This window comes from Lacerta agilis, chromosome 16 (genome assembly GCF_009819535.1).
Source record: "Lacerta agilis isolate rLacAgi1 chromosome 16, rLacAgi1.pri, whole genome shotgun sequence".
NCBI lineage: Eukaryota > Metazoa > Chordata > Lepidosauria > Squamata > Lacertidae > Lacerta > Lacerta agilis.
The window spans coordinates 32790021-32806088 of record NC_046327.1 but is presented as its reverse complement, the minus strand read 5'-3'; the positions used below and the strand labels follow the sequence as shown (position 1 = coordinate 32806088).

At 46.8% G+C, this 16068-nt stretch overlaps 1 protein-coding gene across 1 annotated transcript in view; it reads right to left on the bottom strand.

Annotated features, from left to right (window-relative positions):
• Nucleotides 1–471: 471 nt before the first annotated feature.
• Nucleotides 472–16068, bottom strand: part of LOC117060866 (phospholipid phosphatase 3-like) — a 32318-nt gene continuing 16721 nt past the window's right edge. The window contains exons 3-6 of the mRNA XM_033173442.1: nt 14655–14935; nt 11773–11830; nt 3137–3313; nt 472–812 (exon numbers count right to left, since the gene is read on the bottom strand). Coding sequence (XP_033029333.1) covers nt 711–812; nt 3137–3313; nt 11773–11830; nt 14655–14935 — 618 coding nt within the window. The 3' untranslated portion in view covers nt 472–710. The remainder of the gene's footprint in view (nt 813–3136; nt 3314–11772; nt 11831–14654; nt 14936–16068) is intronic.

Below are 16068 nucleotides of genomic sequence, written 5' to 3'. Positions count from 1 at the left end.
CTCCACGATTTTCCAGGCATTTTTCCTCCCGACTCCACCTCCCAAGCCTGTGGTTCATTCCTTCATGAATATGCTTCTGCAAGACACATCACTTGGCCTTTCAAGCAGCTGAGAGACATCACTAGTGCAGCAGAGACTGGGTTCTCTAGGAGGCACCGGCCTTTCTCCTAGCAACGCAGCCCGAGTGCGTAATGTTTCAAGGGTGAGATCATCGCAGTACTAGCGAGGAGGAAGGGCAGATCTTCCTGCGTCGGGGAAAAAAAAAAAGATGGGGGATTTCCTTCCTTTGCAAATATCGTCTAAAAGGAAACCCAAACTGGCAGCGGTGATGTGACCACTGGATCCTTTGATAGAGGGGAAGCTCATAAGGGAGTGGTCTCATGTGTACAAACCCAGAGGAGAAACAAGAGTGCCCCGTCCATCACTGGGAAGACAGAGTGATCTCTGACACAGAGGTGCCCCAACAGCCAGGAGGAAACTGCTCCCTTTCCCTCTTCTTGGTGCTTCCAGCAGCTGCTGCAGCAGTGGATGTTGGCATGGCCGTGAGCAACAGCTCCCTAGTGGCCCCTAGCAGGTGGCAAGGCAGTGGCTGCCCCGACCGGCGCCTATGCGGGCAGCGTGGCACTGAATGCCAAGCAACTGGCGCAACAGTTCAGGGCTCCTGTAGTCAGCCAGGCAGAGTGCGTCTCTGACCCCCCAGTGAACATGCCCTAGCAATCGGTGTGGCAGTCTGAACTGGGAGTGTCCAAGGCAACTGGCGGCAGGTGGCGAGGCTGGTGCTTGCAGTGAAACATGCTGGATACATGGAAGGCCTGGAAATGGAGAGAAGAGAAAGAAGGTGTCAGAGATAGCCATGCCCGCCCAATACCCTCTCAAGAGGCAGCAGCTCAGGTAGCTGCGGAAGGAGTAGGCACAGAACACAACTCTGCCAGTCCTGACTGAACACAGAATCACGTGAAGGCAGCCATCCCCAACTTGGTGAGCCTGAGATTATTTTGACTTCCATCCCGCTTGACCAAAGGCCATGCCGGCTGGGGCTGTTGGAAGTTGTGGCCAGGGCCGGATTTAGGTTTGATGAGACCCTAAGCCACTGAAGGTAATGGGACCCTTTATATGTCCAGCTGTCCTTTGTCAACAACAGATTGCCGCTGTTTTTTGTGTTGAATATATGCTTCATGGTAATTTATGGACCTAATAGGTATCTAAAGCCTTTTTCACATAACAAAACCAGTGATATTTTAGGGAGCAGGCTAGCAGGCGAGGCCCATTACTTACATCGTAGGAGCCTACACAACACAAAACACTGTTGCTGGATGTAGGTTTTATTTTATTGGTTTTTTTATCTTGTATTTTGGAAATGAACATCCAGGTTTTTTTCCTTTAATTTTTTGAGGGGGGCCTCCAAGAGAGTGGGGCCCTAAGCTATAGCTTGTTTAGCATATACGTAAATCCGGCACTGGTCGCAGAACACTTCACTTCAGAACCTGGTCGTTTTTCAAAGGATATCCTCACTGCTGAGCCCATGGAAGACCTGGCTAATCAATGCAGCAATCATAATAATGAACTGTTATACAGGCCTGTCCACAACACAAATGGCGTTAAGGAACAGGGTATCCTTCGACGGCTCCCTACTTTTCCTTTTAGAAATTAAAAATTGCCGCCTACCCTCCCTTGACATCAATTTATGCACAAAAAACATTTCAAAGGTTTATGTCACCAATCCCACTACACTAGTGAACCACGTACGCGTACTGTGTGCGTAATTCTTCGCTGCTCACTATCAATATTAAGAACCCACTCCTCCTTCGCAGTGAGGGATAAAATTACTGAGCTAAGATTCCTTGATTCTATTCCCAGCTCCTAGGAATCTCAGCTCCAGGGTTCGACACACTCCCTTTACTGGAGGCTGATGGGTGGAGCTGGGATCCCATAGCCAGGGTAGGAAACTGAAGGATTTCCTCCCGGCCACCTGCACACAATGCTAGCAAGGGTGTGCCCTTCCTTAGTTATTTCCTGGTGGCTCACACCGAACCCCTGCTCCCTTCATCCGAGTGGATTTTTCTGCCTCACTTAGCATAACACGCAACCTGCCAAGCACTGCAACCACAGAGCTTCTTGCAACTTTATAGAGAAAGGGGAAAGCAAAGGAAAGCCAGAAGAATCAGAGATTAATGGCATTTTCCCTACAAGAAAAAGCTAATGTGTTTTGGGCACTATAGAAAAAAGATGACAGAAGGTGACAGCATATGGAAATTTATGAAATGAAGAATTAGAACTTCTTTCTCTCTCTCTTCTCAATACTAGAACTCATCCAGAGTCACTCAAAGAAGCTAGCAGGGTAGCAGCAAGGAATCTTCATTCCTGGGTTCTGCATAAACATTTTTGCAAAAGCCTTATCTGACCCAATTTCCTGCCACAAGATGTGGACATGGCTCATGGTTTGTCCAGCTTTATAAGGGGAATAAACAAATCCCTCTTCGGCACGTCTATTACTGGCTGTTTGCCATCATAGCTGAATCAATCCTCCATGTTCAGAGGCAGTCTACCCCTGAATATGAGTTTCTGGTGGACAAATAGCGGAGAGGCCTTGTTGCCTTCAGGTTCTTATTGTGGGCTTCCTGGAGGCATGCAGTTGCCCTTCCCACTTCTGTAACCAGGCGGCTGGGCCAGATGCACCTGGAGTTTGAGTCAGTCAGGCTTTTTCTTAAGGTTTCCCAACAGAAATGCAACATAAAGTGTTCTGAATACATAAAGAAATACAGTTTGCCAGAAACACCAATCCCCACAGCAAGAACTAGATGCAGGCTTGGTTAGGAATGCTTTGCCTTCGTATGAGTGCCAAACAAAGACACAGAACTAAACTTCGGTTGCAGAATTTCACTCCCTAAGAACCTCAACTTGCTTGCTTCAAATGGTTTTCTCCCCTTTAATGCGCTTGGAAGAGGAGGAGCTGCTAAGTAAGATTTGCAGAGCAGTCAGGAGGTGGGGATTCTGCATCCAGATCTCTCTCTCTCTCTCTCTCTCTCTCTCTCTCTCTCTCTCTCTCTCTCTCTCAAACCTCAACATGGAGCGACACCCCCCCCCAAAAAAAAGACAAGAAAAAAAAGGGTCAGCTAAGGCCGGAATCAGAACTCACCACCCAGCAAGCCACAAGTGCCCCCTGTAGCAGCCCCACCACCACATCAGATGGATGGTGCCGATAGTCAGAGATGCGGGTCAGTCCTGTGTACAATGCTAGCATCAGCAGCACAAACTGGACCAATGGACGCAGCAGTCGAGCTCCCCGCCACGTGAAGCGGGCCTGCAAGTAAAACTGGGGGGAGAAGAGGCAGAAAAAGGCTGTTAGCACAGAGAACTTCTGAGGGCAAGTTTTGCCAATCCGTTTAGACCAGGGGTCAGCAAACCTTTCCAGCAGGGGGCTGGTCCACTGTCCCTCAGACCTTGTGGGGGGCCGGACTATATATATTTTTTGAGGGGGGGGGATGAACGAATTCCTATGCCCCACAAATAACCCAGAGATGCATTTTAAATAAAAGCACACATTCTACTCATGTAAAAACACCAAGCAGGCCCCACAAATAACCCAGAGATGCATTTTAAATAAAAGGACACATTCTACTCATGTAAAAACATGCTGATTCGCGGACCGTCCGCGGGCTGGATTTAGAAGGTGATTGGGCCGGATCAGGCCCCGGGCCTTAGCTTGCCTACCCATGGTTTGGACACATCTTGAACCTTGAAACATCAGCCAGGGACCTACAAGGACCCCAGTCCATTGGAAACAACAGTCCCTATCTAACACAAAGTAAATTGGCAAAAAATGTATACATCTAAATCAAATAAGTGTTGGAAATGTAAAGAGAAAGAAGGTTCTTTTTATCATATGTGGTGGTCTTGTAGTAAGGTTAAAGCTTGCTGGGAAGTGATATATAATGAATTGAAAAGGATGATCAAAATAACATTTGTAAAAAACAAAACAAAAACCCAGAAGCTTTTCTTTTGGAAATTATAGGGACAGAACTACCTATACTGTATAGAAACTTATTCATGTTTGCTACTACAGCAGCAAGAATGTTACTCGCCCCAAAATGGAAAGAAGCAGAAGTATCAGCAAAGGAAGAATGGATACAAAAACTTTTGGAATATGCACAAATGGTGAAACTTACCGGAAGAATAAGAAATCAAGAAAACATTTTTTTAAAATAAAAGAATGGAAGTGGTTTATTGAATATTTACAGATAAATTATAAACAGATAAGAACAATGGCAGGATTCTTGTAATAACCTGCAGTTTTATAAGAGCGTATATTTACGCTCTTATAAAATGGAAGAAGAAATGGAGGCAGTGAGAGGGGAAGAAATGGAGGCAGTGAGAGATTTCACTTTCTTGGGTTCCATGATCACTGCAGATGGTGACAGCAGTCACGAAATTAGAAGACGCCTGCTTCTTGGGAGAAAAGCAATGACAAACCTAGACAGCATCTTAAAAAGCAAAGACATCACCTTACTGACAAAGGTCCGTATAGTTAAAGCTATGGTTTTCCCAGTAGTAATGTACGGAAGTGAGAGCTGGACCATAAATAAGACTGATCGCCGAAGAATTGATGCTTTTGAATTATGGTGCTGGAGGAGACTCTTGAGAGTCCCATGGACTGCAAGAAGATCAAACCTATCCATTCTCAAGGAAATTGGCCCTGAGTGCTCACTAGAAGGACAGGTCCTGAAGTTGAGGCTCCAGTACTTTGGCCACCTCATGAGAAGAGAAGACTCCCTGGAAAAGACCATGATGTTGGGAAAGATGGAGGGCACAAGGAGAAGGGGACGACAGAGGATGAGATGGTTGGACAGTGTTCTCGAAGCTACTAACATGAGTTTGGCCAAACTGCGGGAGGCAGTGAAGGATAGGCGTGCCTGGCGTGCTCTGGTCCATGGGGTCACGAAGAGTCGGACACGACTGAACGACTGAACAACAGAACAACAACAATATATTCCTTTAAATACCTGGGAATCCATCTTAGTGAAGACCTAACTTGGAAGCAGGGCCGTCTCGTCATAGGGGCTGGGTGGACACGACTGAACGACTGAACAACAACAACATATTTAACGTAGATTAATAAATGAGCAAATTCAGTTAATTAGGATATGAAGAAGATATTAAAAACTAATTTAAGGAACCGCAGAAAGAGGGGGAAGGAAGTCAAGTTCTGAAATGTTAAAATGATTGTAGAATTAAGTGAAATGTATAAACCTGAAAAGCGTTTTAAAAAAAAGGAAACAACAGGCCCTTTCCCCTACTTTTCTCAGAGAAGCATGCAAAGGGAAGGATCAGGCTCCCGAATACAGAAGGGGAATGGGACATTAGGGGGTTTAGTAAGGGAAGGTGGAGATATTCAACCTACAACGTATGGGCAAATTACAGAGAAGCAGCCCCACTAAGTCTGCTGCAGCAAAGCCAGCAAAGAATTCGGTGGCCCCTCGAAGGATAACAAGCTTATGGTGGCTTAAGCTTCCCTAGGTAAATAGAGCAAAAGGCACGGAGCAGACGGGGCAATGTAGGGGGAGTGAAGATTTGGACTGGGGAGGCCCAAATTTAGATCCCCAATTAGCCATGAATCTCATTGGGTGACCTTGGGCCGGTCAGTACCTCTCTGCCAAACCTTGCAAGGCTGCAGCAGAGATAAATAAGAGACAGCCCACGCATATTCTGTCCTGAGCTGCCAGAAGGAAGGGCAAGAGAGACAACTGCTTGCTTCATTGTTTCAGATGTACATTGAATCTGTTTTCTTGCTGTGTTCCTCTGACTCTCACCTTGCAAAACTGATCTCCCACTTGATTTTGTGTTACAGGTGGGTAGCCGTGTTGGTCTGCCATAGTCGAAACAAAATAGAAAATTCTTTTCAGTAGCACCTTAGAGACCAACTGTGTTTGTTCTTGGTATGAGCTCATACCAAGAACAAACACAGTTGGTCTCTAAGGTGCTACTGAAAAGGATTTTCTATTTTGTTTTGATTTTGTGTGTGCACATGTAAAAGGTAAAGGTAAAGGGACCCCTGAGCATTAGGTCCAGTTGTGGATAACTCCGGGGTTGTGGCGCTCATCTCGCGTTACTGGCCGAGGGAGCCGGCGTACAGCTTCCGGGTCATGTGGCCAGCATGACTAAGCCGCTTCTGGCGAACCAGAGCAGCGCACGGAAACACAGTTTACCTTCCCACCGGAGCGGTACCTATTTATCTACTTGCACTTTGATGTGCTTTCAAACTACTAGGTTGCCAGGAGCTGGGACCGAGCAACAGGAGTTCACCCTGTCATGGGGATTCGAACCGCCGACCTTCTGATCAGCAAACCATAGGCTCTGTGGTTTAGACCACAGCGCCACCCGCGCCCCTTTTGTACATATATAGATGTGCATATATTCCGGTATACAGTGGAACCTCGATTTTCGAGAGTCTCGGAAGCCGAACGATTCAGAACGTGAACACTGAAAACCTGGAAGTAATTGCTTCTGTTTTCGAATGTGCCTTGGGAAGTCCAATGGCTTCCACTGCGTGTTTTTCCATTTTTAAAATGGATTTTGCCGACCACCCATTGAACCTTGGTTTTCGAACGTTTTGGAAGTCGAACGGTCTTCCAGAATGGATTACGTTCGAAAACCAAGGTTCCATTGTAATATAATAGTTAAGAGACCCTGAGCGGTGAACCAGGAGGCCCCACTTCATGTCTTGCCAATGCCAAGAGCTGCCCAGCTAAGCTGCTCAGAGAAAGCTCTCCTGCAGACCCTCTGCTTCTTTCCCAGGATCTGTTTCACAAACGTGGGTGGCTGGAGATACTTCATCGGACAGGGGAGGGATACCTATAGCTCTCCAGATTTTGCTGAACTACAGTTCCCATAATCTCTGATAACTAGCTATTAAGGCTGATTGTTTTTCTTTTGTTATTATATATATCTTGGAGTTTTTATATTGTAAACCACCCTGTGATTGTCAGATGAAGGGCAGTACAGAAATAGAATACCGTACTTTTCTGTCTATAAGACGCCCCCTATTTTTGGGGACTGAAATTTCAGAGATGGGAGATGGCAAAAAGTTATTGAGCTTTTTTGGGCAGGATTACCGAGGGTTGTTGAGCTTTTTTTGGAGGGGGGGAGTCGAAAATCACTCACCTGCATGCATCGCTAAACCCGCCTCCCACCTGTCCCCTCACTGGCAGAAGCTGCCAACCGCCTGCCCAATTACTGCAGCATCGGCCAATCAACACCACCCACTGACGCAGCAACCAATAACACAATAGCCACTGACAGATGCAGCAGCAACCAATCTAACGTCCACCCTATGTACTACCCATGTATAAGACGATTCCCACTTTTTAGCATGTTTTTTAAGGGGGAAAACCTAGTCTTATAGACAGAAAAGTACGGTAAGTTTTTGCACCCTGTCATAGGGAAGCAATTTTGTTTTTTCTGTTGAGGACCACATTCCCTTGGAGGTAATCTTGTCCTAGCTGCATGCTGGTGAGGAACATGGTCAGAATCAAAGTTGTGCAGGACCACTTCTTCCCCGCTCCTCTTCCCCTCTAACAACACCTACATGAAAACAGGCCACGGGCTAGATTAAATTAGGCCAAAGACCACGCGTGGCCCAGGAGGCGCAGGTTGCCCACATCTGTTTCAGGGAAACCAGACAGCCAGACAGGTCCTGTGTCTCCCATCTACATCTCACTTCCTCCTCTCAGCCACTCCCTGTTTCCAGACTGATCTCCCACAGGGGACGAGTCCCTGTTAGGATGCCAGGCAAATCCCTCTTCTAAATATAGGAGAATAAAGCACGACAGATTCTCAGAAGCCACAACAACAACAACAAAAATAATAAACAAACAAAATAAAAATAGCCAAACCGGGAATAGGAGGCACAAACCAAAGCCCCAAAGACTCTGGAGTCCCATTTTGGTCTCGCATGGCCTTTCCTGAAGCCCTACTGGCAGTTTCTCACAAGTCACTGAGGCTGCACTGTGCCCTCCTTTGCCCAACTGGCAAGCTCACAGGAGCTTGTAAATCCATATCTGCTGCTAAGCGTTTAAGCCCAAGCCCTCAAGGAGGAGATAATAATCGACGTCTTCCGCATTTCATAACAGGAAATGGCTGTAGAGAAAGTTATGTCTGCTGACTCCAATAACTTCACCTGGAGCCAAAATTCCTGGTTCCCATCCACTTCCATCTGAATCATGCACATTCCACTTTCTTCTCAGAGCCTAGTATAAACGCACATATCCTCCAACATTTCACAGAAGAAAAGAGGGATCCAACTGCGTGCGCATGAGATAATTTACACAGGGTCTACTCTCAAGCACCACTGCATGAGCCCCCCCCCCCATGCCCAGTGCAGATATGAAACCACAGACATCCCTGGAGTCTCTCTTCCATTGCTGTACTAATTTACTCTATGGTAGACAGCCCTGCACCAATTCAAAAGCAAAGAGGGTGCTTGGATTTTTGCTTACAGAAATGCCAGACTAACATCTTTTTAGGGCAATTAGGTTTTCAACAACTCAAAATGAACCAGGCACATGATATGGCATGGTATATCTTAGCACAGTGCTTTGGTGTTAACATGTGCGTGGATGTCAGGGTTTCCCCAAGTGTTGCTCATGAGTAACGACAGAGCCCTCAGTTGCTAAGACTATTTATTGTGCATTACTATTCTACAGTGTAGAGCTCATTCAAAACATGACCGCTCAGTCACTTGCAGAATCCGGAAGTGCCCCTCTCCGGTTTCCCACCCAACACCCAAGGGACAGATCTAAAACCTGAACAAACCTAACATTAGCCACTAATACATTATTGAAGAAGTATCTCCAAAATTACCAGATTTTTGGGGGGGGTGGGGGACACAGTCCCTGGTCAGCAAGTGGAACTTGTTAGTATAAAATGTTTCCATTTTTCACTTCCAACCTCTTTATCTGCTTACAAGCCCTCTCATTTCATCTAAGCAATACAAAGACCATTTCATTATAATTTCAGTAGCAGCAACACCCCCCAATATTTAGGAAAAAAACACAGTTGTAATGTAAGAAAACATGGCTGTTAAAACTGTAATAATTTTTTTAAAAGTCTTATATATATATGATAAATGTTCATAAATGTACCAAACATAAATATATGAACCACATGTCTGAAGCTGCACAGGAAGACAGTCCTGAAACCATTTTGACTCCCAAACTGACCAAATGTTTCTCTGCAAGGAGGGAGGGGGTGAGGGAACCTTCCCATTGTCTCAGGAATTAAGTGATTACCACCCCAAAGGAATGGCCAGACTACCAGGAAAGGCAATCAGATAAGACATTATCAGATAACCTGGCAGACAGGAGATAAACAACACACTCAGATATCTGTTGTAGACCGCCTTTTGCTATGATGTAGGTATGATGTATCTGAGGGGGGTGATCTTGGGCTACACCCGTTCCTGTGATGTATGTATGATGTTTCTGGGGGTGGTCTTGGACTCCAGGGCGGGCAATTTAAATGTCTATATAAGAGCATGCACACCTTTATTCTGGGTCCTCCTCCTCTCTCCTGTGTGTGAGGGGAGCACCCTGTTGCAAGAGCTTTAATAAAGATCAGGCTTACTAGCTGCTTTGCTTCTCAATACTCTCTGGTTAGCCTCTGTTATTTTCTCCTACTGACGGAGAACCTACAAATGACTCTATAAGGGCTCTTGTGTATCCCATAAGGGAATAAGGGCCAATTTTGTTTACAACAAAACCAATACTTCTCCTGTTCAATTTTTTTGTGGGGAGGGGACCTGTCACCCTCCAGCTGTTGTGGGAAAACAACTCCCATCATCCCTAAGAACTGGTCATGCTGGCGGGGGCTGGTGGGAACCCAAATCCTTCTGGAGGTCCAGTTTCCCCATCTCTGTCTTAATGCTTCTAGTTACAGGTAGGTAGCCGTGTTGGTCAGCCATAGTCACTCAAAACAAAATAAAAAATAAAAAAATTCCTTCCAGTAGCACCTTAGAGACTAACTAAGTTTGTTCTTGGTATGAGCTTTCGTGTGCATGTATCTGAAGAAGTGTGCATGCACACGAAAGCTCATACTGAGAACAAACTTAGTTGGTCTCTAAGGTGCTATTGGAAGGAATTTTATTATTATTTTTTATTAATGCTTCTACTTCTTCAACATTCAATTTTAGATTGTTTGGCCAGCAGTGGAAATTAACCGCCTCAGCCAGCCACCTTTTCCTTCCTCAATGGAAAAGCTCCAGAGATTCTAAAACCCTTTCCTGGCTTGGAGCCAGACTCTTCCCTCCATGGATTTTTCTCATCCCAACTATAATTACCCTGCAAACTTAATAGCAGTTTTATATCAGTTTTTACTGGAATGTTTTACCGCAGGTTTCTTTTTCTTTTCTTTTTTTCACAGTTTTACTGCAGCACCTTAGGAATTGTAGCTTGGTGAGGATGAGAAGAAGAAGAAGAAGAGGAGGAGGAGGAGGAGGAGGAGGAGGAGGAGGAGGAGGAGGAGGAGGAGGAGGAGTTTGGATTTGATATCCCGCTTTATCACTACCCGAAGGAGTCTCAAAGCGGCTAACATTCTCCTTCCCCTTCCTCCCCCACAACAAACACTCTGGGACGTGAGTGGGGCTGAGAGACTTCAGAGAAGTGTGACTAGCTCAAGGTCACCCAGCAGCTGCATGTGGAGGAGCGGAGACGCGAACCCGGTTCACCAGATTACGAGTCTACCGCTCTTAACCACTACACCACACTGGTTTGTTCGAGATCCCCCTCCAAACTACAGTTCCTGATGTTGTCTGGGTGGAGGGAATAACTCTTAAACCAATGTAAGTTTGCAGTTGGGAGGTGCCCCATAAACCAAGGATCATTGGGTAACTTCTGTTCCTCCTCTGGGAAAGAGTAGAAAGCCCCTGCAAGATTTCTAGGCAACAGAAGTCCAGGAGCAAAGTTAAATTTATTTATTTTTATATTGATGCGCACCACATTGGTAGCTTCTTACTTAAAGGCAGTATATAAACGATTTTAATAAACAAATATAAATAACATGTAAATTCACAGCTAAGGGAATGCAGAAAAAGGCCTCCTTAAATATGCTTTGGAGAAGGAAGACTTCTCCAAGAGTCTATTTCCAAATTATTTCCCCACCAGTCTGTGGAATTTTCTGGTACTGTACAGTGGTACCTCGGTTCTCGAACAGCTTAGTTGTCGAACAAATCGGCTTCTGAACGCTGCAAACTCGGAAGTAAGTGTTGCGGTTTGCAAACATTTTTCAGAAGCCAAATGTCCGACGAGGCTTCTGCTTGAGTGGAGGAAGCTCCTGCAGCCAATCGGAAGCTGTGCCTTTGTTTTCGAACAGTTTCGGGAGTCGAACGGACTCCCGGAACAGATTAAGTTTGCGAACGAAGGTACCACTGTGCCCAGAATGGGTTGCTAGGTAGAGCTGTAAGGTCTCATTCGCTCACCTGAGAGCATCCGAAACAAAACTTGGCGGAGGCTGCTCCACACGACAAACTATCCACATGAAGCAGCTCCTCATATGCATCACCTATTTTCACCACACCCGTGCAAATATTTGCTGGAATTATGCAGGAAGCAGCTCAGACCGAGGGCATGAAGCCGCTGCTCTGAACAGTTGTGTTTCCTGTGGACAGTGACGCAGCTGCTTGCACGGTGAATCAGGCCCCCTTTGAACCTGTGGCTCACAAGGCGGGCCGCAACACAACCACCTGAAGACCTTCCACATGTAAAACGGCGCATAGGGACTTACCACCAGGTACATCATGGTATACATGGCAAAGGAGGCATGGCCGGAGTAGAATGACTTCCTGGAAGAGAAAATGATTCCTTTGTTAGATAGAACAGAGCATACAGTCTGCTAGATTATTACGGCAGAGGATTTCTGCTCACAGATCATGACAATGCAGTCCCTGTAACCTATTTACAACACTGTTCCTTCAGACACTTCTCACACCACCAGCTTCCCTCTGTTCGATTCCTACTTCCTAGCAGCAGGGTTCAACTGAGAAAATGTTGGGCAACAGTTTGTCTAAGTCCCACTGAGGTAAGAGCCAGTGTGGTGTAGTGGTTAAGAGTGGTAGATTTGTAATCTGGTGAACCGGGTTCGCGTCTCCGCTCCTCCACATGCAGCTGCTGGGTGGCCTTGGGCTAGTCACACTTCTCTGAAGTGTCTCAGCCCCACTCACCTCACAGAGTGTTTGTTGTGGGGGAGGAAGGGAAAGGAGAATGTTAGCCGCTTTGAGACTCCTTCGGGTAGTGAAAAGCGGGATATCAAATCCAAACTCTTCTTCTTCTTAAGTGAAATCTAACCCATTCATTTTAACAAGACCAAGATACAGTCGTACCTCGGGTTGCATTCGCTGCGGGTTGCAAACGGCGTGGGTTACGAACACGGCAAACCCGGAAGTGTTTACTTCCGTATTTCTCCGCGCGCATAAGCGTTCTGCGCAGGCCGCGCATGCGCAGAAGCGCGATATCGCCGCTCGTGTTGCGGACTTTTCGGGGTGCGAACGGCACCCTGGAATGGATCGCGTCCGTAACCCGAGGTACCACTGTATCCCTGATATTAACTGTGTGGTGACCCAGGTTCAATGAAGTGAACAAGGGCAGGAGAGCCCCTCCCAAATTTGTACTCCGCCATGATACTCGCTGCGTGAATTTGGGTCAGCTGCTCTCCTTCTTGCAAGGAAGACCACCTTCAGCTCCTTGGCAGAAAGGCAGGATATACAGTGGTACCTTGGTTCTCAAACACCTTGGTACTCAAACAACTTGGAACCCAAACACTGCAAACCTGGACGCAAGTGTTCCGGTTTGCGAACTTTTTTCCGGAAGCCGAATGTGCTCCATTTTGGGTGTTACACTTCCGTTTTGAGAGCCACACTTCCGTTTAGAGTGTTACGCTGAGGTCTGTCTGTTTTTTGCTATTTATTTTGCGTTTTCGTGGTTCTTTTTTGTGTGTGACTGTGTGGAACCCAGTTCAGCTCCTGACTGATTGATTGTGTGGCCGCAGTACATTGTTTATTGCTTTCATTTTATGGATCAATGGTCTCGTTAGATAGTAAAATTCATGTCAAATTGCTGTTTTAGGGGTTGTTTTTAGAAGTCTGGAACGGTCCGAACAGATTAATCCATTTTACATTACTTTCTATGGGAAAGCGTGCCTTGGGTTTTGGAACGCTTTGGTTTAGGGAAAGTCTTCCAGAACGGATTAAGTTTGAGAACCAAGGTACTACTGTACTTGTAACAAAATTAAATTAAATTAAATACTCTTTGGTTAAGGTGTGAAAGCTAGACACCTAGGTCTTTCTTTAGGTTTTAGATCAATGGTGACTAGCGACCAGATTCTATGTTACAATATGCACATTGTTCTTTTAAGGGATGCTGAACTTTGACCCAGCTTCTCTTCCCAACATCTCTCTGTTCCTTTGACTATAGTCAGGGTGAATGACCTCAGCCAGCTGATAAGAAACCTCCATAAAATCCCCACTGCAGCCTTGGCAGGGAGAAAAGGGGCTGGGAAGGAGGTGAGTTGCAGGCAAGGGATGGTGTTACACTCCCAACTGCATGTGTCCCTTTAGCTTTTAAAATCGAAATCTCATCTCACCTTCTAAGCATCTGAGGCAGCCCAAGCTTCAAAACACAGACCTGCTCCACACACCAGGCCTTGCCATTTTGGGGTGGGGGTGGGGGTGGGGTAGGCATCTATTTCCTCAGTTCTATTCAAAGCAGGCCAGTGTTGTTCATGATGCTCAAACCCCTTTTCACAGAAGAAATGTAAAATATACTACAGGATGGGCTGGCCCGAGGAGCCACCTGTCCTTAGGAGCCACTGTCTAGTTATATTTTATTGACAACACGCGGGATACTAGAACTCACATCATCCAATGAAGTTGAACAGTGGGAGATTCAGGATGTTTCAATGGAAATGTTTCTTTCCACAGTGTTAAAAGTACAGCTGTACCCTGGAAGTCAAACGGAATCCGTTCCGGAAGTCCGTTCGACTTCCAAAACGTTTGGAAACCAAAGTGCAGCTTTGCCTTCCGTTCTGAGTCATAGCTGTGGGACCCCTGCGGCACCCAGTGTGCGTGAACCGGTTGCGCTCCCCTAAATTCATCTCTGCCTCAAAGTGCTGGCTTTGACCTAAAAAGCCTTAAATGGCTGAAGAGGCGCTGTGGTCCAAACCACTGAGCCTCTTGGGCTTGCTGATCAGAAGGTTGGTAGTTTGAATCCCCGTGACGGGGTGAACTCCTGTTGCTCTGTCCCAGTTCCTGCCAACCTAGCAGTACAAAAGCACGTCAAAGTGCAAGTAGATAAATAGGTACCGCTCCGGCGGGAAGGTAAACGGTGTTTCCATGTGCTCTGGTTTCCGTCACAGTGTCCCATTGTGCCAGAAGTGGTTTAGTCATACCGGCCACATGACCCGGAAAGCTGTCTGTGGACAAATGCCAGCTCCCTCGGCCTGAAAGTCAGATGAGCACCGCAACACCGTAGTCACCTTTGACTGGACTTAACTGTCCAGGGTACCTTTACCTTTTTATTTACTGCCTCTTCCCAGCTGAACTGGCCCAGACCCTACGATCATCATCAGAAGGACATCCCTCTTTGAGGGAGAGGAGATGTCACCATACACACCTCGCTTCTTTCTCCTCCGAGGGGCCACCAGTGCAGATGTAGTCCTCCAGGTATCCAGCAGAGCAGTTGATGTGAGCAAAGTCAGGCCTGCAGGCAGCCAGGAAATGTGGGCGGAGGCGGCCCACAGCAACCTTGGCCATGTTGGTTAGTGACTGGCCCACGGTGCAGCCAAAGAGAAAGGCTCCGATCTCCTTGTAGAGGGCAGCCACATAACGGTTGGAGACTATGGAGCGTGAGCTGTGGGGCCGGCTGTACACACGGCAGCTTTCGCCCAGGGTGATCTGCGTTGGAAAGAAAGAACAGAGAAGGCGACCCGGCTACAAGCAATTCCAGCGCTGGCAGCGGGGCACATTTCTTAATGGCGAGCAGCGATTCGCAGTGTCCCAGCCATCAAGAAGATTCCCCTGGGCTAGCCGATCAGAACCAAAGGAAAGGATTTTTTTTTACTGAACCGTAAAATGGGATCCGTGGGCTTCCAAAGAGAACAGCTTTCACACGAGCCAAATCAGAAATGAATATGGCTGGGAGGAAACTTTCCTCTTTGAACAAAGTTTAGCTACAGTGCTGGAGAAAGGGTTGCAAGTGTCAGGCTTCAGGGAGTCTGCTTCCTCTTCCTGCTTTGGCAGTAGATAAGCAGAACACAGTGAAAGGAGTCTCTTACCAGTTAGAAATTGTAATGAACATAGTGAGAGAACAAAGAATCCATTCCTCGGGATGAAGGTGCTCCCAATTAAGGTTCTCACCCACTTCCTCCCTAGTCAACCACATCACTACAGCGTCTTTAACCTGATCTCGTAACCACTGTGCTTTCTGTGCAGCCACCTTATCTGCTCTCCTCCACCTTGGGCTGAGCAGATGGACTTTTCCAGCGAAAGTGAGTTTGTTAACTCTCTCTTTCCCAGTGCTTCTTCTCTTAGCTGTTCCCCATCCAGTATTTCCCAGCTTCTGCCTTCTGAACTATGACCCTCTGCGAACCACTGTTCCAATTCTATACTGTCCCACTGCTCCTGGGAAGATTCAGGATCCTGAGCAGGAGCAGGGGGAGGAGGAGGCTCCCACCGTTCCACCTCAAGTGCAGCCCTCCTCAGCACGGTCCCTGACAGCTTGCTGCATGAAATGGAGATGGAGAGTCATCTGTGCTGGACGAAAAAAAGGAGGGCTCCTGCAAGGGAAAATCGCGTGGCACCAGGATACAGGTGCTGTGATGCTCTAGGAGGGGGTCTGGTGGGGAGAGAAGAGATGGTCATGTATACCCTGAGCTCTTCAGGGGAACCTGGGATGGAAAGGCATGCAATAAATGCATGCAATAAGACAAATCAGCAAAATACTATGGTCGGGTGGGTGGCGTTTTGCTGCCAGGAACAAGGCACGGCGCAGGATGTTAAAGCGCACGGTTCCCTCCCTCATTCCCCCG